Source organism: Coregonus clupeaformis, unplaced genomic scaffold, assembly GCF_020615455.1.
Source record: "Coregonus clupeaformis isolate EN_2021a unplaced genomic scaffold, ASM2061545v1 scaf0050, whole genome shotgun sequence".
Classification (NCBI taxonomy): Eukaryota; Metazoa; Chordata; class Actinopteri; order Salmoniformes; family Salmonidae; genus Coregonus; species Coregonus clupeaformis.
Genome location: NW_025533505.1, coordinates 378,823 through 400,000, shown reverse-complemented (window position 1 = coordinate 400,000; position 21,178 = coordinate 378,823). Strand labels below are relative to the sequence as shown.

The 21,178-nt window shown below is 43.8% G+C and overlaps 1 protein-coding gene across 2 annotated transcripts in view; it reads left to right on the top strand.

Annotated features, from left to right (window-relative positions):
- Positions 1 to 21,178, top strand: part of LOC121555638 (aminopeptidase N) — a 152,475-nt gene that overhangs the window by 64,801 nt on the left and 66,496 nt on the right. For both annotated transcript variants that reach the window (XM_041869465.2, XM_041869464.2), the window contains exons 5-8: positions 1,646 to 1,772; positions 1,956 to 2,110; positions 4,676 to 4,789; positions 6,927 to 7,070. In XM_041869465.2, the coding sequence (XP_041725399.1) occupies positions 1,646 to 1,772; positions 1,956 to 2,110; positions 4,676 to 4,789; positions 6,927 to 7,070 (540 nt within the window). The remainder of the gene's footprint in view (positions 1 to 1,645; positions 1,773 to 1,955; positions 2,111 to 4,675; positions 4,790 to 6,926; positions 7,071 to 21,178) is intronic.

The following is a 21,178-nucleotide window of genomic DNA, read 5'->3' as shown; positions in this document are numbered from 1 at the left end:
GTTAGACTGTTGTCATTACTGGTACTGCTGTGGTTAGACTGTAGTCATTACTGATACTGCTGTGGTTAGACTGTAGTCATGACTGGTACTGCTGTGGTTAGACTGTAGTCATGACTGGTACTGCTGTGGTTAGACTGTAGTCATTACTGGTACTGCTGTGGTTAGACTGTTGTCATTACTGGTACTGCTGTGGTTAGACTGTAGTCATTACTGATACTGCTGTGGTTAGACTGTAGTCATTACTGATACTGCTGTGGTTAGACTGTAGTCATTACTGGTACTGCTGTGGTTAGACTGTAGTCATTACTGGTACTAATGTGGTTAGACTGTAGTCATTACTGATACTGCTGTGGTTAGACTGTAGTCATGACTGATACTGCTGTGGTTAGACTGTAGTCATGACTGATACTGCTGTGGTTAGACTGTAGTCATGACTGATACTGCTGTGGTTAGACTGTAGTCATGACTGATACTGCTGTGGTTAGACTGTAGTCATTACTGGTACTGCTGTGGTTAGACTGTAGTCATGACTGGTACTGCTGTGGTTAGACTGTAGTCATGACTGATACTGCTGTGGTTAGACTGTAGTCATTACTGGTACTGCTGTGGTTAGACTGTAGTCATTACTGATACTGCTGTGGTTAGACTGTAGTCATGACTGGTACTGCTGTGGTTAGACTGTAGTCATGACTGATGCTGCTGTGGTTAGACTGTAGTCATGACTGGTACTGATGTGGTTAGACTGTAGTCATTACTGATACTGCTGTGGTTAGACTGTAGTCATTACTGGTACTGCTGTGGTTAGACTGTAGTCATTACTGGTACTGCTGTGGTTAGACTGTAGTCATTACTGGTACTGCTGTGGTTAGACTGTAGTCATTACTGATACTGCTGTGGTTAGACTGTAGTCATTACTGATACTGCTGTGGTTAGACTGTAGTCATTACTGATACTGCTGTGGTTAGACTGTAGTCATGACTGGTACTGCTGTGGTTAGACTGTAGTCATTACTGGTACTGCTGTGGTTAGACTGTAGTCATTACTGGTACTGCTGTGGTTAGACTGTAGTCATGACTGGTACTGCTGTGGTTAGACTGTAGTCATGACTGGTACTGCTGTGGTTAGACTGTAGTCATTACTGGTACTGCTGTGGTTAGACTGTAGTCATTACTGATACTGCTGTGGTTAGACTGTAGTCATGACTGATACTGCTGTGGTTAGACTGTAGTCATGACTGATACTGCTGTGGTTAGACTGTAGTCATGACTGGTACTGCTGTGGTTAGACTGTAGTCATGACTGGTACTGCTGTGGTTAGACTGTAGTCATTACTGGTACTGCTGTGGTTAGACTGTAGTCATTACTGGTACTGCTGTGGTTAGACTGTAGTCATGACTGATACTGCTGTGGTTAGACTGTAGTCATGACTGATACTGCTGTGGTTAGACTGTAGTCATTACTGGTACTGCTGTGGTTAGACTGTAGTCATGACTGATACTGCTGTGGTTAGACTGTAGTCATTACTGGTACTGCTGTGGTTAGACTGTAGTCATTACTGGTACTGCTGTGGTTAGACTGTAGTCATTACTGGTACTGCTGTGGTTAGACTGTAGTCATTACTGATACGTGATACTAATTGTTTGCAGGTCCGTATCTGGGGTCGGAAGAAAGCTATAGCTGAAGGACACGGAGACTATGCTCTCAGTGTTACAGGACCAATGCTCAAGTTTTATGAAAGATACTACAATGCCAGCTACCCTCTGTCCAAGTCAGGTAAGTTAGCTTTGCATTCAGATCTCAGGTCTAAGAGTGCATGTACACACAAGTAGGCCTCCACTAATAAGTATCCTCTGAAACTAAGTCTCCCAACAGATTGTTGTCTAAGTTCCAAATGGCCCCCTATTCCCTGGGAATAGGGGACCATTTAGTCCTCCTGTATTGTCTTTTCCCCTGTAGACCAGATAGCTCTGCCTGACTTCAGTGCTGGAGCCATGGAGAACTGGGGTCTGATCACCTACAGAGAGACAGCCCTCCTGTACGATCCAGCCGTCTCCTCTGTTGGAAACAAGGAGAGAGTCACGACTGTGGTGGCTCACGAATTGGCTCATATGGTAGTGTTCTCTATGACATCACTGTACTGCCTGTCCAACCTATGACATCACTGTACTGCCTGTCCAACCTATGACATCACTGTACTGCCTGTTCAACCTATGACATCACTGTACTTCCTGTCCAACATATGACATCACTATACTTCCGGTCCGGCGTTGGGCTAGTAACTGGCAGGTAGCCTAGTGGTTAGAGCGTTGGGCTAGTAACCAGCAGGTAGCCTAGTGGTTAGAGCGTTGGGCTAGTAACCAGCAGGTAGCCTAGTGGTTAGAGCGTTGGGCTAGTAACCAGCAGGTAGCCTAGTGGTTAGAGCGTTGGGCTAGTAACTGGCAGGTAGCCTAGTGGTTAGAGCGTTGGGCTAGTAACCAGCAGGTAGCCTAGTGGTTAGAGCGTTGGGCTAGTAACTGGCAGGTAGCCTAGTGGTTAGAGCGTTGGGCTAGTAACTGGCAGGTAGCCTAGTGGTTAGAGAGTTGGGCCAGTAACCAGCAGGTAGCCTAGTGGTTAGAGAGTTGGGCTAGTAACCAGCAGGTAGCCTAGTGGTTAGAGCGTTGGGCTAGTAACCAGCAGGTAGCCTAGTGGTTAGAGAGTTGGGCTAGTAACTGGCAGGTAGCCTAGTGGTTAGAGCGTTGGGCTAGTAACCAGCAGGTAGCCTAGTGGTTAGAGCGTTGGGCTAGTAACTGGCAGGTAGTCTAGTGGTTAGAGCGTTGGGCTAGTAACTGGCAGGTAGCCTAGTGGTTAGAGAGTTGGGCTAATAACCAGCAGGTAGCCTAGTGGTTAGAGAGTTGGGCTAGTAACTGGCAGGTAGCCTAGTGGTTAGAGCGTTGGGCTAGTAACCAGCAGGTAGCCTAGTGGTTAGAGAGTTGGGCTAGTAACTGGCAGGTAGCCTAGTGGTTAGAGCGTTGGGCCAGTAACCAGCAGGTAGCCTAGTGGTTAGAGCGTTGGGCTAGTAACCAGCAGGTAGCCTAGTGGTTAGAGCGTTGGGCTAGTAACCAGCAGGTAGCCTAGTGGTTAGAGCGTTGGGCTAGTAACTGGCAGGTAGCCTAGTGGTTAGAGCGTTGGGCCAGTAACCAGCAGGTAGCCTAGTGGTTAGAGCGTTGGGCTAGTAACCAGCAGGTAGCCTAGTGGTTAGAGCGTTGGGCTAGTAACTGGCAGGTAGCCTAGTGGTTAGAGCGTTGGGCTAGTAACTGGCAGGTAGCCTAGTGGTTAGAGAGTTGGGCCAGTAACCAGCAGGTAGCCTAGTGGTTAGAGCGTTGGGCTAGTAACCAGCAGGTAGCCTAGTGGTTAGAGAGTTGGGCTAGTAACTGGCAGGTAGCCTAGTGGTTAGAGCGTTGGGCTAGTAACCAGCAGGTAGCCTAGTGGTTAGAGCGTTGGGCTAGTAACTGGCAGGTAGCCTAGTGGTTAGAGCGTTGGGCTAGTAACTGGCAGGTAGCCTAGTGGTTAGAGAGTTGGGCTAGTAACCAGCAGGTAGCCTAGTGGTTAGAGAGTTGGGCTAGTAACTGGCAGGTAGCCTAGTGGTTAGAGCGTTGGGCTAGTAACCAGCAGGTAGCCTAGTGGTTAGAGCGTTGGGCTAGTAACCAGCAGGTAGCCTAGTGGTTAGAGAGTTGGGCTAGTAACTGGCAGGTAGCCTAGTGGTTAGAGCGTTGGGCTAGTAACCAGCAGGTAGCCTAGTGGTTAGAGCGTTGGGCTAGTAACTGGCAGGTAGTCTAGTGGTTAGAGCGTTGGGCTAGTAACCAGCAGGTAGCCTAGTGGTTAGAGCGTTGGGCTAGTAACTGGCAGGTAGCCTAGTGGTTAGAGCGTTGGGCTAGTAACTGGCAGGTAGCCTAGTGGTTAGAGAGTTGGGCTAGTAACTGGCAGGTAGCCTAGTGGTTAGAGCGTTGGGCTAGTAACCTGCAGGTAGCCTAGTGGTTAGAGCGTTGGGCCAGTAACCAGCAGGTAGCCTAGTGGTTAGAGCGTTGGGCTAGTAACTGGCAGGTAGCCTAGTGGTTAGAGCGTTGGGCTAGTAACCAGCAGGTAGCCTAGTGGTTAGAGCGTTGGGCTAGTAACTGGCAGGTAGCCTAGTGGTTAGAGCGTTGGGCTAGTAACTGGCAGGTAGCCTAGCGATTAGAGCGTTGGGCTAGTAACTGGCAGGTAGTCTAGCGATTAGAGCGTTGGGCTGGTAACCAAAAGGTCTCTAGTTCCAATCCCCGAGCTGACAAGGTGAAAACTTGGTTGATATGCCCTTAAGCAAGGCACTTAACCCTAATTGCTCCAGGGTTGCTGTTGATAATGGCAGACCTTGGCCTTGACCACACTCTCAGGGGGGAGTTGGGATATCAAATCAAATGTATTGATCACGTGCCGAATACAATAGGTGTAGACTTTACAGTGAAATGCAAAAAACACATTTCCAATTCACACCTTCGTATTAACACACACTTGTATATGTGTGAAATAGGACCAATACAAGCCCCCACCTAATTATTAATATTGGTCAGAGCTGGCCAATAAGAATGCACTGCTTCATAAGGAATAGAGGGCCATTTTGTATGTGATTGTCCCCTGAGTGTGACACGTCCCTGTGTCCACAGTGGTTTGGGAACCTGGTGACTCTGAGATGGTGGAATGACCTGTGGCTGAACGAGGGCTTTGCCAGCTATGTGGAGTATCTAGGAGCTGACTATGCTGAACCCACGTGGAATATCGTAAGACTGATCACTCACACCCTTACAGGAGGATTACTCTGATCATATAGAGTGCAGTAAGACTGATCACCCTTACAGGAGGATTACTCTGATCATATAGAGTGCAGTAAGACTGATCACCCTTACAGGAGGATTACTCTGATCATATAGAGTGCAGTAAGACTGATCACCCTTACAGGAGGATTACTCTGATCATATAGAGTACAGTAAGACTGATCACCCTTACAGGAGGATTACTCTAAACATATAGAGTGCAGTAAGACTGATCACCCTTACAGGAGGATTACTCTGATCATATAGAGTACAGTAAGACTGATCACCCTTACAGGAGGATTACTCTGATCATATAGAGTGCAGTAAGACTGATCACCCTTACAGGAGGATTACTCTGATCATATAGAGTACAGTAAGACTGATCACCCTTACAGGAGGATTACTCTGATCATATAGAGTGCAGTAAGACTGATCACCCTTACAGGAGGATTACTCTGATCATATAGAGTGCAGTAAGACTGATCACCCTTACAGGAGGATTACTCTGATCATATAGAGTGCAGTAAGACTGATCACCCTTACAGGAGGATTACTCTGATCATATAGAGTGCAGTAAGACTGATCACCCTTACAGGAGGATTACTCTGATCATATAGAGTACAGTAAGACTGATCACCCTTACAGGAGGATTACTCTGATCATATAGAGTGCAGTAAGACTGATCACCCTTACAGGATGATTACTCTGATCATATAGAGTGCAGTAAGACTGATCACCCTTACAGGATGATTACTCTGATCATATAGAGTGCAGTAAGACTGATCACCCTTACAGGAGGATTACTCTGATCATATAGAGTGCAGTAAGACTGATCACCCTTACAGGAGGATTACTCTGATCATATAGAGTGCAGTAAGACTGATCACCCTTACAGGAGGATTACTCTGATCATATAGAGTGCAGTAAGACTGATCACCCTTACAGGAGGATTACTCTGATCATATAGAGTGCAGTAAGACTGATCACCCTTACAGGAGGATTACTCTGATCATATAGAGTGCAGTAAGACTGATCACCCTTACAGGAGGATTACTCTGATCATATAGAGTGCAGTAAGACTGATCACCCTTACAGGAGGATTACTCTGATCATATAGAGTGCAGTAAGACTGATCACCCTTACAGGAGGATTACTCTGATCATATAGAGTGCAGTAAGACTGATCACCCTTACAGGAGGATTACTCTGATCATATAGAGTGCAGTAAGACTGATCACCCTTACAGGAGGATTACTCTGATCATATAGAGTGCAGTAAGACTGATCACCCTTACAGGAGGATTACTCTGATCATATAGAGTGCAGTAAGACTGATCACCCTTACAGGAGGATTACTCTGATCATATAGAGTGCAGTAAGACTGATCACCCTTACAGGAGGATTACTCTGATCATATAGAGTGCAGTAAGACTGATCACCCTTACAGGAGGATTACTCTGATCATATAGAGTGCAGTAAGACTGATCACCCTTACAGGAGGATTACTCTGATCATATAGAGTGCAGTAAGACTGATCCCCCTTACAGGAGGATTACTCAGATCATATAGAGTGCAGTAAGACTGATCACCCTTACAGGAGGATTACTCTGATCATATAGAGTGCAGTAAGACTGATCACCCTTACAGGAGGATTACTCAGATCATATAGAGTGCAGTAAGACTGATCACCCTTACAGGAGGATTACTCTGATCATATAGAGTGCAGTAAGACTGATCACCCTTACAGGAGGATTACTCTGATCATATAGAGTGCAGTAAGACTGATCACCCTTACAGGAGGATTACTCTGATCATATAGAGTGCAGTAAGACTGATCACCCTTACAGGAGGATTACTCTGATCATATAGAGTGCAGTAAGACTGATCCACCTTACAGGAGGATTACTCAGATCATATAGAGTGCAGTAAGACTGATCACCCTTACAGGAGGATTACTCTGATCATATAGAGTGCAGTAAGACTGATCACCCTTACAGGAGGATTACTCAGATCATATAGAGTGCAGTAAGACTGATCACCCTTACAGGAGGATTACTCAGATCATATAGAGTGCAGTAAGACTGATCACTCTCTCTCTCTCCCTAGAAAGAGCAGATAATCCTGTCTGATGTCCACAAGGTGTTTGCTGTGGACGCCCTGGCCTCGTCTCATCCTCTGTCCCGTAAAGAGGAGGAAGTCAACCGGCCTGCCGAGATCAGTGAGATGTTCAACACCATCTCCTACAGCAAGGTTCTCTGTGTTCTAGACCATCTTCTACAGCAAAGTTCTCTATGTTCTAGACCATCTCCTACAACAAAGTTCTCTATTGTTCTCAACATGTTATACCATCTCCTACATTAAGGTTCTCTATGTTCTAGACCATCTCCTACAGCAAGGTTCTCTATGTTCTAGACCATCTCCTAAAGCAAGGTTCTCTATGTTCTAGACCATCTCCTACACCAAAGTTCTCTATGTTCTAGACCATCTCCTACAGCAAAGTTCTCTATTGTTCTCAACATGTTATACCATCTCCTACATTAAGGTTCTCTATGTTCTAGACCATCTCCTACAGCAAGGTTCTCTATGTTCTAGACCATCTCCTACAGCAAAGTTCTCTATGTTCTAGACCATCTCCTACAGCAAAGTTCTCCATGGTTCTCTATGTTTTAGACCTGAAGAAAGCATGCCTCCCACCCAGCAACTTATCAGTGCACCCTCCCACCCATCTCACCCATTAGATTCCCCCCAATCCCCCCTCCCTCCCCCACAATGACCAGAGCCCCGTGGAGGAGTGAACGAGGGAGTTCTGGGCATATTCTGCCCAGGGAAGAAACCTCGCCCACTCACCCTGCCGGTCCTGACAGTAGCAACAAAGAAACCTCCCCAGCTCCTGGTTCATGCGCTCCACCTTCCTATTCGACTGAGGCCTATAGCCGGAAGTGAGGCTGGCCGTGGCCCCGATCTTCTCCAAGAAAGCCTTCCACACTCGGTAGGTGAATTGGGGGCCACGGTCCGAGACGATGTCCTCCGGAAGTCCATAATGCCGGAAGACCTGTTGGAACAGGACCTCAGCGACCTGGAGAGCAGAAGGAAGACCAGTTAGTGGCAAAAACCGGCATGATTTGGAGAACCGATCTACGACCACCATGACTGTGGTGAAGCAGTCAGAACGTGGGAGGTCAGTGACAAAGTTTATGGACAGGTGTGACCAAGGTCGCTGAGGCACTGGGAGAGGAACTAGTTTGCCTGCTGGGGTGTTCCGAGGTGTCTTCGTTTGGGCACATACGGAACAGGAGTTGATATAGCGGGAGACATCAGTAGCCAAGGTGGGCCACCAGTATTTTTGTGAGAGACTGCAGGGTGCGCGTCATACCAGAGTGCCCTGCCATAAGGGTGGTGTGCTCCCAGATCAGCAGGCAGTCACGGACCCTGGTGGGTACATACACGCGCCCCGGAGGGGCATTGGCAGGCGCTAGTTCCTACTGAGTCGCCAGGCAGATGTCTTCATCCACATCCCAAACGACAGGTGCAATGATGAGACGAGGGCAGGATAGGACCCCCCAGATCCTTCCTTTCTCCGGTATGGTGCATCCTGGAGAGTGCGTCGGCTTTCACATCCTGGGATCCTGGTCGGTAGGACAGAATAAACTGAAAGCGAGTAAGAAATTGGGCCCACCTGGCTTGACGAGAGTTCATCCGTTTTGCTGCCCGTATGTGCCCGGTGGTCAGTAAGAATCCGGAATGGATGGACTACGCCCTCCAGCCAGTGTCTCCATGCCTCCAGAGCGAGGACCACCGCCAACAGCTACCTGTCTCCAACTCCATAGTTCCTCTCTGCGGGGGTAAGCTTTTTAGAGGAACCAGAGGGAGGGGGTACCGGTACTTGGTGGTGACTGTGTTCAGCCCCCGGTAGTCAATGCATGGCCTCAGTCCTCTGTCTTTTTTGGCCACGAAGAAGAAGCTGGCGGAGGCAGGAGAGGTAGAGCATCTGATGAACCCCTGTTTCAGGGTCTCCGCCACATACTTCTCCATGGCCTCCGCTATGGAGAGGGAGTAAATGCGACTCTTCGGAGGGTGTTGTCCCTCCAGCAGGTCAATGGCGCAGTCCCAGGTCCTGTGAGGAGGGAGACACATAGCCTTGGAGGCAGAGAAGACATCGGAGAGATCTGCGTACTCACGTGGAATGTTGGGCTGGAGGACGGACTCCGGACTCTCCACTGACGTGGAACAACAAACCACCGGCAGGCAGGTTCTCCGACATGAGGTGGACCAGGCTGTGATCCTCTTGGTGATCCAATTGATGGTGGCGTTGTGTAGTCTGAGCCAGGGCAATCCCAAGACGATCCGGTGAAGGGGTGACGTGACGATGTGGAAGGGCAGCTCCTCGTGGTGCTCCGGTAGTGTGGGAATGGTGATGGTGATGGGGAGAGTGACGTGCGTAATGGTGCCTGATCCAAGTGGTGTATTGTCCAGCGAGGTGACGTGTAGCGGAGAAGGCAGCGGCACGGTGGGCAACCTCCATTCAGAGACCAGCTCCCTATCTATAAGGTTCCCCGCTGATCCGGAATCTATCATTGCCGTGGAAAGTGAAGAGAAGGAAGAACCATTCACCGAATTAAAAACAATGGTTTGGTGACAAGTGATGACGGAACACTCACGGAGCGGCGACGGGAGTCATACCGCCTAGATAGGGAGCCGCCAGGAGATCTGTGGTCCGTGGTGGTGTAGGGGGTGCTCCCCACCTCCATGGGTGAGGACTCGGAGGCAGGGCGGCTTCCATAGCTCCGATGGGGTGAGGACTCGGAGGCAGGGCGGCTTCCATAGCTCCGATGGGGTGAGGACTCGGAGGCAGGGCGGCTTCCATAGCTCCGATGGGGTGAGGACTCGGAGGCAGGGCGGCTTCCATAGCTCCGATGGGGTGAGGACTCGGAGGCAGGGCGGCTTCCATAGCTCCGATGGGGTGAGGACTCGGAAGCAGGGCGGCTTCCATAGCTCCGATGGGGTGAGGACTCGGAGGCAGGGCGGCTTCCATAGCTCCGATGGGGTGAGGACTCGGAGGCAGGGCGGCTTCCATAGCTCCGATGGGGTGAGGACTCGGAAGCAGGGCGGCTTCCATAGCTCCGATGGGGTGAAGACTCGGAGGCAGGGCGGCTTCCATAGCTCCGATGGGGTGAGGACTCGGAGGCAGGGCGGCTTCCATAGCTCCGATGAGGTGAGGACTCGGAAGCAGGGCAGCTTCCATAGCTCCGATGGGGTGAGGACTCGGAGGCAGGGCGGCTTCCATAGCTCCGATGGGGTGAGGACTCGGAGGCAGGGCGGCTTCCATAGCTCCGATGGGGTGAGAATTCGGAGGCAGGGCGGCTTCCATAGCCCAGATGGGGTGAGCGTCGAGGCTCCGGGAGGTGTTGGGAACGCTGTCGGTCTCTCAACATGTCGTCAAGACGAATGGATGTGGCGATGAGGGTATCAAGGTACATCTCGTCGTACCGACATGCGAGTTCCGTCGTGATGTCCTCCCGTAAGCCTCTCCTGAAGGCCGTGCGCAGAGCACGCTCATTCCAGCCGGAAGACGCCGCCACCGTGCGAAAACTCAGGGCGTACTCGCACGCGGCCTCCTCTCCCTGTTGTAGCCGGAGGAGACGCTCACCCCCGTCCTTTCCCTCCGTGGGATGATCGAACACCGCCCTGAACCGAGCGAGGAAGGTGGAGTAGGGAAGCGCCGCGGCCTCACCTCCTTCCCAGACTGCCGTGGCCCAATCCAGCGCCTTATCCTTCAGTAGCGAAATCATCAGTGCTATCCTGGTTCAATGGGAGAGAGTAAGGTGGTTGCCATCTTAGAGTCAACCATTTTTTTGCAGCAGTGCTGCATGCCAGCATTAATCTTCTCTGATTGATTGAGAGATTGAAGGTGCTATCATCGTTAAGTAACATAATAGATGGAAAGCATTGAATATTTAAATTCATGCACTTATATATGAATTTTTTAACTTTGCTCCAGAAGCATTTAACTGCAGGGCACTCCCACATCATATGAAGGAATGTGCCGATTTAGGGGACACAGTGAACAGTTGGGAGTTGGGGCCAATTTCATCGTAAAACATTAAGTAAGGGGTCTGAATACTTATGTAAATGTGATATTTCAGTTATTTTTTTTAAATAAATGTGCAAGAATTTCTAAAAACGTGTGTTTGCTTTGTCACTATGGGGTATTGTGTGTAGATTGATGAGGGGAAAAAAACAATTTTAATCAATTTTAAAATAAGGCTTTAACCTGACAAAATTTGGAAAAAGTTAAGGGTGAATACTTTCAGAATACACTGTATCAGTGAAAACCACCTCTTCCAGGGCAATATGAGACACCATATCTCTTTCTACACTCAGCCAGGGGGCAGAATAATCATGTCTAATCCAATTTAGGATGGGGCGAAATGCTAGTGCCTGGAAATACAATTTAAAGTTTGGTACAGCTGTTGTCCTATGTGTGCGGGGTGGGATGCATGGTTTCTGGGTGGGGGAGGATTTGGATGGGGACTGACGGGGGGGGTATTTTTATATGCATATATTTGATTGTGTTTGTACCTGTAACCACCCTCTGAAAAAGAAAAATGACATAACTGAATAAAAAGTTGGTCACAAAAAAGTAAAGACTTAGTCTGCCTTGGTTTATTTACAATCAGCTGTTCTTATAGAAACGGGTCTGTCTTGGTTTATTTACAATCAGAGCTGTTCTTATAGAAACGGGTCTGTCTTGGTTTATTTACAATCAGCTGTTCTTATAGAAACGGGTCTGTCTTGGTTTATTTCCAATCAGCTGTTCTTATAGAAACGGGTCTGTCTTGGTTTATTTACAATCAGCTGTTCTTATAGAAACGGGTCTGTCTTGGTTTATTTACAATCAGCTGTTCTTATAGAAACGGGTCTGCCTTGGTTTATTTACAATCAGCTGTTCTTATAGAAACGGGTCTGTCTTGGTTTATTTCCAATCAGCTGTTCTTATAGAAACGGGTCTGTCTTGGTTTATTTACAATCAGCTGTTCTTATAGAAACGGGTCTGTCTTGGTTTATTTACAATCAGCTGTTCTTATAGAAACGGGTCTGTCTTGGTTTATTTACAATCAGCTGTTCTTATAGAAACGGGTCTGTCTTGGTTTATTTACAATCAGAGCTGTTCTTATAGAAACGGGTCTGTCTTGGTTTATTTACAATCAGCTGTTCTTATAGAAACGGGTCTGCCTTGGTTTATTTACAATCAGAGCTGTTCTTATAGAAACGGGTCTGTCTTGGTTTATTTACAATCAGCTGTTCTTATAGAAACGGGTCTGTCTTGGTTTATTTCCAATCAGAGCTGTTCTTATAGAAACGGGTCTGTCTTGGTGTGGATTTACAATCAGAGCTGTTCTTATACAAACGTGTCTGTCTTGGTGTGGATTTACAATCAGCTGTTCTTATAGAAACGGGTCTGTCTTGGTGTGGATTTACAATCAGAGCTGTTCTTATAGAAACGGGTCTGTCTTGGTTTATTTCCAATCAGCTGTTTTTATAGAAACGGGTCTGTCTTGGTTTATTTACAATCAGAGCTGTTCTTATAGAAACGGGTCTGCCTTGGTTTATTTACAATCAGAGCTGTTCTTATAGAAACGGGTCTGCCTTGGTTTATTTACAATCAGCTGTTCTTATAGAAACGGGTCTGTCTTGGTTTATTTACAATCAGCTGTTCTTATAGAAACGGGTCTGTCTTGGTTTATTTCCAATCAGAGCTGTTCTTATAGAAACGGGTCTGTCTTGGTGTGGATTTACAATCAGAGCTGTTCTTATAGAAACGGGTCTGTCTTGGTGTGGATTTACAATCAGCTGTTCTTATAGAAACGGGTCTGTCTTGGTGTGGATTTACAATCAGAGCTGTTCTTATAGAAACGGGTCTGTCTTGGTTTATTTCCAATCAGCTGTTTTTATAGAAACGGGTCTGTCTTGGTTTATTTACAATCAGCTGTTCTTATAGAAACGGGTCTGTCTTGGTTTATTTACAATCAGAGCTGTTCTTATAGAAACGGGTCTGTCTTGGTTTATTTACAATCAGCTGTTCTTATAGAAACGGGTCTGTCTTGGTTTATTTCCAATCAGCTGTTCTTATAGAAACGGGTCTGTCTTGGTTTATTTACAATCAGCTGTTCTTATAGAAACGGGTCTGTCTTGGTTTATTTCCAATCAGCTGTGCTTATAGAAACGGGTCTGTCTTGGTTTATTTACAATCAGCTGTTCTTATAGAAACGGGTCTGTCTTGGTTTATTTACAATCAGCTGTTCTTATAGAAACGGGTCTGCCTTGGTTTATTTACAATCAGCTGTTCTTATAGAAACGGGTCTGTCTTGGTTTATTTCCAATCAGCTGTTCTTATAGAAACGGGTCTGTCTTGGTTTATTTACAATCAGCTGTTCTTATAGAAACGGGTCTGTCTTGGTTTATTTACAATCAGCTGTTCTTATAGAAACGGGTCTGTCTTGGTTTATTTACAATCAGCTGTTCTTATAGAAACGGGTCTGTCTTGGTTTATTTACAATCAGAGCTGTTCTTATAGAAACGGGTCTGTCTTGGTTTATTTACAATCAGCTGTTCTTATAGAAACGGGTCTGCCTTGGTTTATTTACAATCAGAGCTGTTCTTATAGAAACGGGTCTGTCTTGGTTTATTTACAATCAGCTGTTCTTATAGAAACGGGTCTGTCTTGGTTTATTTCCAATCAGAGCTGTTCTTATAGAAACGGGTCTGTCTTGGTGTGGATTTACAATCAGAGCTGTTCTTATACAAACGGGTCTGTCTTGGTGTGGATTTACAATCAGCTGTTCTTATAGAAACGGGTCTGTCTTGGTGTGGATTTACAATCAGAGCTGTTCTTATAGAAACGGGTCTGTCTTGGTTTATTTCCAATCAGCTGTTTTTATAGAAACGGGTCTGTCTTGGTTTATTTACAATCAGAGCTGTTCTTATAGAAACGGGTCTGCCTTGGTTTATTTACAATCAGAGCTGTTCTTATAGAAACGGGTCTGCCTTGGTTTATTTACAATCAGCTGTTCTTATAGAAACGGGTCTGTCTTGGTTTATTTACAATCAGCTGTTCTTATAGAAACGGGTCTGTCTTGGTTTATTTCCAATCAGAGCTGTTCTTATAGAAACGGGTCTGTCTTGGTGTGGATTTACAATCAGAGCTGTTCTTATAGAAACGGGTCTGTCTTGGTGTGGATTTACAATCAGCTGTTCTTATAGAAACGGGTCTGTCTTGGTGTGGATTTACAATCAGAGCTGTTCTTATAGAAACGGGTCTGTCTTGGTTTATTTCCAATCAGCTGTTTTTATAGAAACGGGTCTGTCTTGGTTTATTTACAATCAGCTGTTCTTATAGAAACGGGTCTGTCTTGGTTTATTTACAATCAGAGCTGTTCTTATAGAAACGGGTCTGTCTTGGTTTATTTACAATCAGAGCTGTTCTTATAGAAACGGGTCTGTCTTGGTTTATTTCCAATCAGCTGTTCTTATAGAAACGGGTCTGTCTTGGTTTATTTACAATCAGCTGTTCTTATAGAAACGGGTCTGTCTTGGTTTATTTACAATCAGAGCTGTTCTTATAGAAACGGGTCTGCCTTGGTTTATTTACAATCAGCTGTTCTTATAGAAACGGGTCTGTCTTGGTTTATTTACAATCAGAGCTGTTCTTATAGAAACGGGTCTGTCTTGGTTTATTTACAATCAGAGCTGTTCTTATAGAAACGGGTCTGTCTTGGTTTATTTACAATCAGCTGTTCTTATAGAAACGGGTCTGTCTTGGTTTATTTACAATCAGCTGTTCTTATAGAAACGGGTCTGTCTTGGTTTATTTACAATCAGCTGTTCTTATAGAAACGGGTCTGCCTTGGTTTATTTACAATCAGCTGTTCTTATAGAAACGGGTCTGTCTTGGTTTATTTCCAATCAGCTGTTCTTATAGAAACGGGTCTGTCTTGGTTTATTTACAATCAGCTGTTCTTATAGAAACGGGTCTGTCTTGGTTTATTTACAATCAGCTGTTCTTATAGAAACGGGTCTGTCTTGGTTTATTTACAATCAGCTGTTCTTATAGAAACGGGTCTGTCTTGGTTTATTTACAATCAGAGCTGTTCTTATAGAAACGGGTCTGTCTTGGTTTATTTACAATCAGCTGTTCTTATAGAAACGGGTCTGCCTTGGTTTATTTACAATCAGAGCTGTTCTTATAGAAACGGGTCTGTCTTGGTTTATTTACAATCAGCTGTTCTTATAGAAACGGGTCTGTCTTGGTTTATTTACAATCAGCTGTTCTTATAGAAACGGGTCTGTCTTGGTGTGGATTTACAATCAGAGCTGTTCTTATAGAAACGGGTCTGTCTTGGTTTATTTACAATCAGAGCTGTTCTTATAGAAACGGGTCTGTCTTGGTTTATTTACAATCAGCTGTTCTTATAGAAACGGGTCTGCCTTGGTTTATTTACAATCAGAGCTGTTCTTATAGAAACGGGTCTGTCTTGGTTTATTTACAATCAGCTGTTCTTATAGAAACGGGTCTGTCTTGGTTTATTTCCAATCAGAGCTGTTCTTATAGAAACGGGTCTGTCTTGGTGTGGATTTACAATCAGAGCTGTTCTTATAGAAACGGGTCTGTCTTGGTGTGGATTTACAATCAGCTGTTCTTATAGAAACGGGTCTGTCTTGGTGTGGATTTACAATCAGAGCTGTTCTTATAGAAACGGGTCTGTCTTGGTTTATTTCCAATCAGCTGTTTTTATAGAAACGGGTCTGTCTTGGTTTATTTACAATCAGAGCTGTTCTTATAGAAACGGGTCTGCCTTGGTTTATTTACAATCAGAGCTGTTCTTATAGAAACGGGTCTGCCTTGGTTTATTTACAATCAGCTGTTCTTATAGAAACGGGTCTGTCTTGGTTTATTTACAATCAGAGCTGTTCTTATAGAAACGGGTCTGTCTTGGTTTATTTACAATCAGAGCTGTTCTTATAGAAACGGGTCTGTCTTGGTTTATTTCCAATCAGCTGTTCTTATAGAAACGGGTCTGTCTTGGTTTATTTACAATCAGCTGTTCTTATAGAAACGGGTCTGTCTTGGTTTATTTACAATCAGAGATGTTCTTATAGAAACGGGTCTGCCTTGGTTTATTTACAATCAGCTGTTCTTATAGAAACGGGTCTGTCTTGGTTTATTTACAATCAGAGCTGTTCTTATAGAAACGGGTCTGTCTTGGTTTATTTACAATCAGAGCTGTTCTTATAGAAACGGGTCTGTCTTGGTTTATTTACAATCAGCTGTTCTTATAGAAACGGGTCTGTCTTGGTTTATTTACAATCAGCTGTTCTTATAGAAACGGGTCTGTCTTGGTTTATTTACAATCAGCTGTTCTTATAGAAACGGGTCTGTCTTGGTTTATTTACAATCAGCTGTTCTTATAGAAACGGGTCTGCCTTGGTTTATTTACAATCAGCTGTTCTTATAGAAACGGGTCTGTCTTGGTTTATTTACAATCAGCTGTTCTTATAGAAACGGGTCTGTCTTGGTTTATTTACAATCAGCTGTTCTTAGAGAAACGGGTCTGTCTTGGTTTATTTACAATCAGAGCTGTTCTTATAGAAACGGGTCTGTCTTGGTTTATTTACAATCAGCTGTTCTTATAGAAACAGGTCTGTCTTGGTTTATTTACAATCAGAGCTGTTCTTATAGAAACGGGTCTGTCTTGGTTTATTTACAATCAGAGCTGTTCTTATAGAAACGGGTCTGTCTTGGTTTATTTACAATCAGCTGTTCTTATAGAAACGGGTCTGTCTTGGTTTATTTACAATCAGGCTGTTCTTATAGAAACGGGTCTGTCTTGGTTTATTTACAATCAGGCTGTTCTTATAGAAACGGGTCTGTCTTGGTTTATTTACAATCAGAGCTGTTCTTATAGAAACGGGTCTGTCTTGGTTTGATTTACAATCAGAGCTGTTCTTATAGAAACGGGTCTGTCTTGGTTTGATTTACAATCAGAGCTGTTCTTATAGAAACGGGTCTGTCTTGGTGTGGATTTACAATCAGAGCTGTTCTTATAGAAACGGGTCTGTCTTGGTTTATTTCCAATCAGAGCTGTTCTTATAGAAACGGGTCTGTCTTGGTTTATTTACAATCAGAGCTGTTCTTATAGAAACGGGTCTGCCTTGGTTTATTTACAATCAGAGCTGTTCTTATAGAAACGGGTCTGCCTTGGTTTATTTACAATCAGAGCTGTTCTTATAGAAACGGGTCTGTCTTGGTTTATTTACAATCAGAGCTGTTCTTATAGAAACGGGTCTGTCTTGGTTTATTTACAATCAGAGCTGTTCTTATAGAAACGGGTCTGTCTTGGTTTATTTACAATCAGAGCTGTTCTTATAGAAACGGGTCTGTCTTGGTTTATTTACAATCAGCTGTTCTTATAGAAACGGGTCTGTCTTGGTTTATTTACAATCAGAGATGTTCTTATAGAAACGGGTCTGCCTTGGTTTATTTACAATCAGAGCTGTTCTTATAGAAACGGGTCTGTCTTGGTTTATTTACAATCAGAGCTGTTCTTATAGAAACGGGTCTGTCTTGGTTTATTTACAATCAGAGCTGTTCTTATAGAAACGGGTCTGTCTTGGTTTATTTACAATCAGCTGTTCTTATAGAAACGGGTCTGTCTTGGTTTATTTACAATCAGCTGTTCTTATAGAAACGGGTCTGTCTTGGTTTATTTACAATCAGCTGTTCTTATAGAAACGGGTCTGTCTTGGTTTATTTACAATCAGGCTGTTCTTATAGAAACGGGTCTGCCTTGGTTTATTTACAATCAGCTGTTCTTATAGAAACGGGTCTGTCTTGGTTTATTTACAATCAGCTGTTCTTATAGAAACGGGTCTGTCTTGGTTTATTTACAATCAGCTGTTCTTATAGAAACGGGTCTGTCTTGGTTTATTTACAATCAGACTGTTCTTATAGAAACGGGTCTGTCTTGGTTTATTTACAATCAGCTGTTCTTATAGAAACGGGTCTGTCTTGGTTTATTTACAATCAGAGCTGTTCTTATAGAAACGGGTCTGTCTTGGTTTATTTACAATCAGAGCTGTTCTTATAGAAACGGGTCTGTCTTGGTTTATTTACAATCAGCTGTTCTTATAGAAACGGGTCTGTCTTGGTTTATTTACAATCAGCTGTTCTTATAGAAACGGGTCTGTCTTGGTTTATTTACAATCAGAGCTGTTCTTATAGAAACGGGTCTGCCTTGGTTTATTTACAATCAGAGCTGTTCTTATAGAAACGGGTCTGTCTTGGTTTATTTACAATCAGAGCTGTTCTTATAGAAACGGGTCTGTCTTGGTTTATTTACAATCAGAGCTGTTCTTATAGAAACGGGTCTGTCTTGGTTTATTTACAATCAGAGCTGTTCTTATAGAAACGGGTCTGTCTTGGTTTATTTACAATCAGAGCTGTTCTTATAGAAACGGGTCTGTCTTGGTTTATTTACAATCAGAGCTGTTCTTATAGAAACGGGTCTGTCTTGGTTTATTTACAATCAGAGCTGTTCTTATAGAAACGGGTCTGTCTTGGTTTATTTACAATCAGAGCTGTTCTTATAGAAACGGGTCTGTCTTGGTTTATTTACAATCAGAGCTGTTCTTATAGAAACGGGTCTGTCTTGGTTTATTTACAATCAGAGCTGTTCTTATAGAAACGGGTCTGTCTTGGTTTATTTACAATCAGAGCTGTTCTTATAGAAACGGGTCTGTCTTGGTTTATTTACAATCAGAGCTGTTCTTATAGAAACGGGTCTGTCTTGGTTTATTTACAATCAGAGCTGTTCTTATAGAAACGGGTCTGTCTTGGTTTATTTACAATCAGAGCTGTTCTTATAGAAACGGGTCTGTCTTGGTTTATTTACAATCAGCTGTTCTTATAGAAACGGGTCTGTCTTGGTTTATTTACAATCAGAGCTGTTCTTATAGAAACGGGTCTGTCTTGGTTTATTTACAATCAGCTGTTCTTATAGAAACGGGTCTGTCTTGGTTTATTTACAATCAGCTGTTCTTATAGAAACGGGTCTGTCTTGGTTTATTTACAATCAGAGCTGTTCTTATAGAAACGGGTCTGTCTTGGTTTATTTACAATCAGCTGTTCTTATAGAAACGGGTCTGTCTTGGTTTATTTACAATCAGCTGTTCTTATAGAAACGGGTCTGTCTTGGTTTATTTACAATCAGCTGTTCTTATAGAAACGGGTCTGTCTTGGTTTATTTACAATCAGAGCTGTTCTTATAGAAACGGGTCTGTCTTGGTTTATTTACAATCAGCTGTTCTTATAGAAACGGGTCTGTCTTGGTTTATTTACAATCAGCTGTTCTTATAGAAACGGGTCTGTCTTGGTTTATTTACAATCAGCTGTTCTTATAGAAACGGGTCTGTCTTGGTTTATTTACAATCAGCTGTTCTTATAGAAACGGGTCTGTCTTGGTTTATTTACAATCAGAGCTGTTCTTATAGAAACGGGTCTGTCTTGGTTTATTTACAATCAGCTGTTCTTATAGAAACGGGTCTGTCTTGGTTTATTTACAATCAGCTGTTCTTATAGAAACGGGTCTGTCTTGGTTTATTTACAATCAGCTGTTCTTATAGAAACGGGTCTGTCTTGGTTTATTTCCAATCAGCTGTTCTTATAGAAACGGGTCTGTCTTGGTTTATTTACAATCAGAGCTGTTCTTATAGAAACGGGTCTGTCTTGGTGTGGATTTACAATCAGAGCTGTTCTTATAGAAACGGGTCTGTCTTGGTTTATTTACAATCAGCTGTTCTTATAGAAACGGGTCTGTCTTGGTTTATTTACAATCAGCTGTTCTTATAGAAACGGGTCTGTCTTGGTTTATTTCCAATCAGCTGTTCTTATAGAAACGGGTCTGCCTTGGTGTGGATTTACAATCAGCTGTTCTTATAGAAACGGGTCTGTCTTGGTTTATTTACAATCAGCTGTTCTTATAGAAACGGGTCTGTCTTGGTTTATTTACAATCAGAGCTGTTCTTATAGAAACGGGTCTGCCTTGGTGTGGATTTACAATCAGAGCTGTTCTTATAGAAACGGGTCTGTCTTGGTTTATTTACAATCAGAGCTGTTCTTATAGAAACGGGTCTGTCTTGGTTTATTTACAATCAGCTGTTCTTATAGAAACGGGTCTGTCTTGGTGTGGATTTACAATCAGAGCTGTTCTTATAGAAACGGGTCTGTCTTGGTTTATTTACAATCAGAGCTGTTCTTATAGAAACGGGTCTGCCTTGGTGTGGATTTACAATCAGAGCTGTTCTTATAGAAACGGGTCTGTCTTGGTTTATTTACAATCAGAGCTATTCTTATAGAAACGGGTCTGCCTTGGTTTATTTACAATCAGAGCTGTTCTTATAGAAACGGGTCTGTCTTGGTTTATTTACAATCAGAGCTGTTCTTATAGAAACGGGTCTGCCTTGGTTTATTTACAATCAGAGCTGTTCTTATAGAAACGGGTCTGTCTTGGTTTATTTACAATCAGAGCTGTTCTTATAGAAACGGGTCTGTCTTGGTTTATTTACAATCAGCTGTTCTTATAGAAACGGGTCTGTCTTGGTTTATTTACAATCAGAGCTGTTCTTATAGAAACGGGTCTGTCTTGGTTTATTTCCAATCAGCTGTTCTTATAGAAACGGTCTGTCTTGGTTTATTTACAATCAGCTGTTCTTATAGAAACGGGTCTGTCTTGGTTTATTTACAATCAGCTGTTCTTATAGAAACGGGTCTGTCTTGGTTTATTTACAATAAGCTGTTCTTATAGAAACGGGTCTGTCTTGGTTTATTTACAATCAGAGCTGTTCTTATAGAAACGGGTCTGTCTTGGTTTATTTACAATCAGCTGTTCTTATAGAAACGGGTCTGCCTTGGTTTATTTACAATCAGAGCTGTTCTTATAGAAACGGGTCTGTCTTGGTTTATTTACAATCAGCTGTTCTTATAGAAACGGGTCTGTCTTGGTTTATTTCCAATCAGAGCTGTTCTTATAGAAACGGGTCTGTCTTGGTGTGGATTTACAATCAGAGCTGTTCTTATAGAAACGGGTCTGTCTTGGTGTGGATTTACAATCAGCTGTTCTTATAGAAACGGGTCTGTCTTGGTGTGGATTTACAATCAGAGCTGTTCTTATAGAAACGGGTCTGTCTTGGTTTATTTCCAATCAGCTGTTTTTATAGAAACGGGTCTGTCTTGGTTTATTTACAATCAGAGCTGTTCTTATAGAAACGGGTCTGTCTTGGTTTATTTACAATCAGAGCTGTTC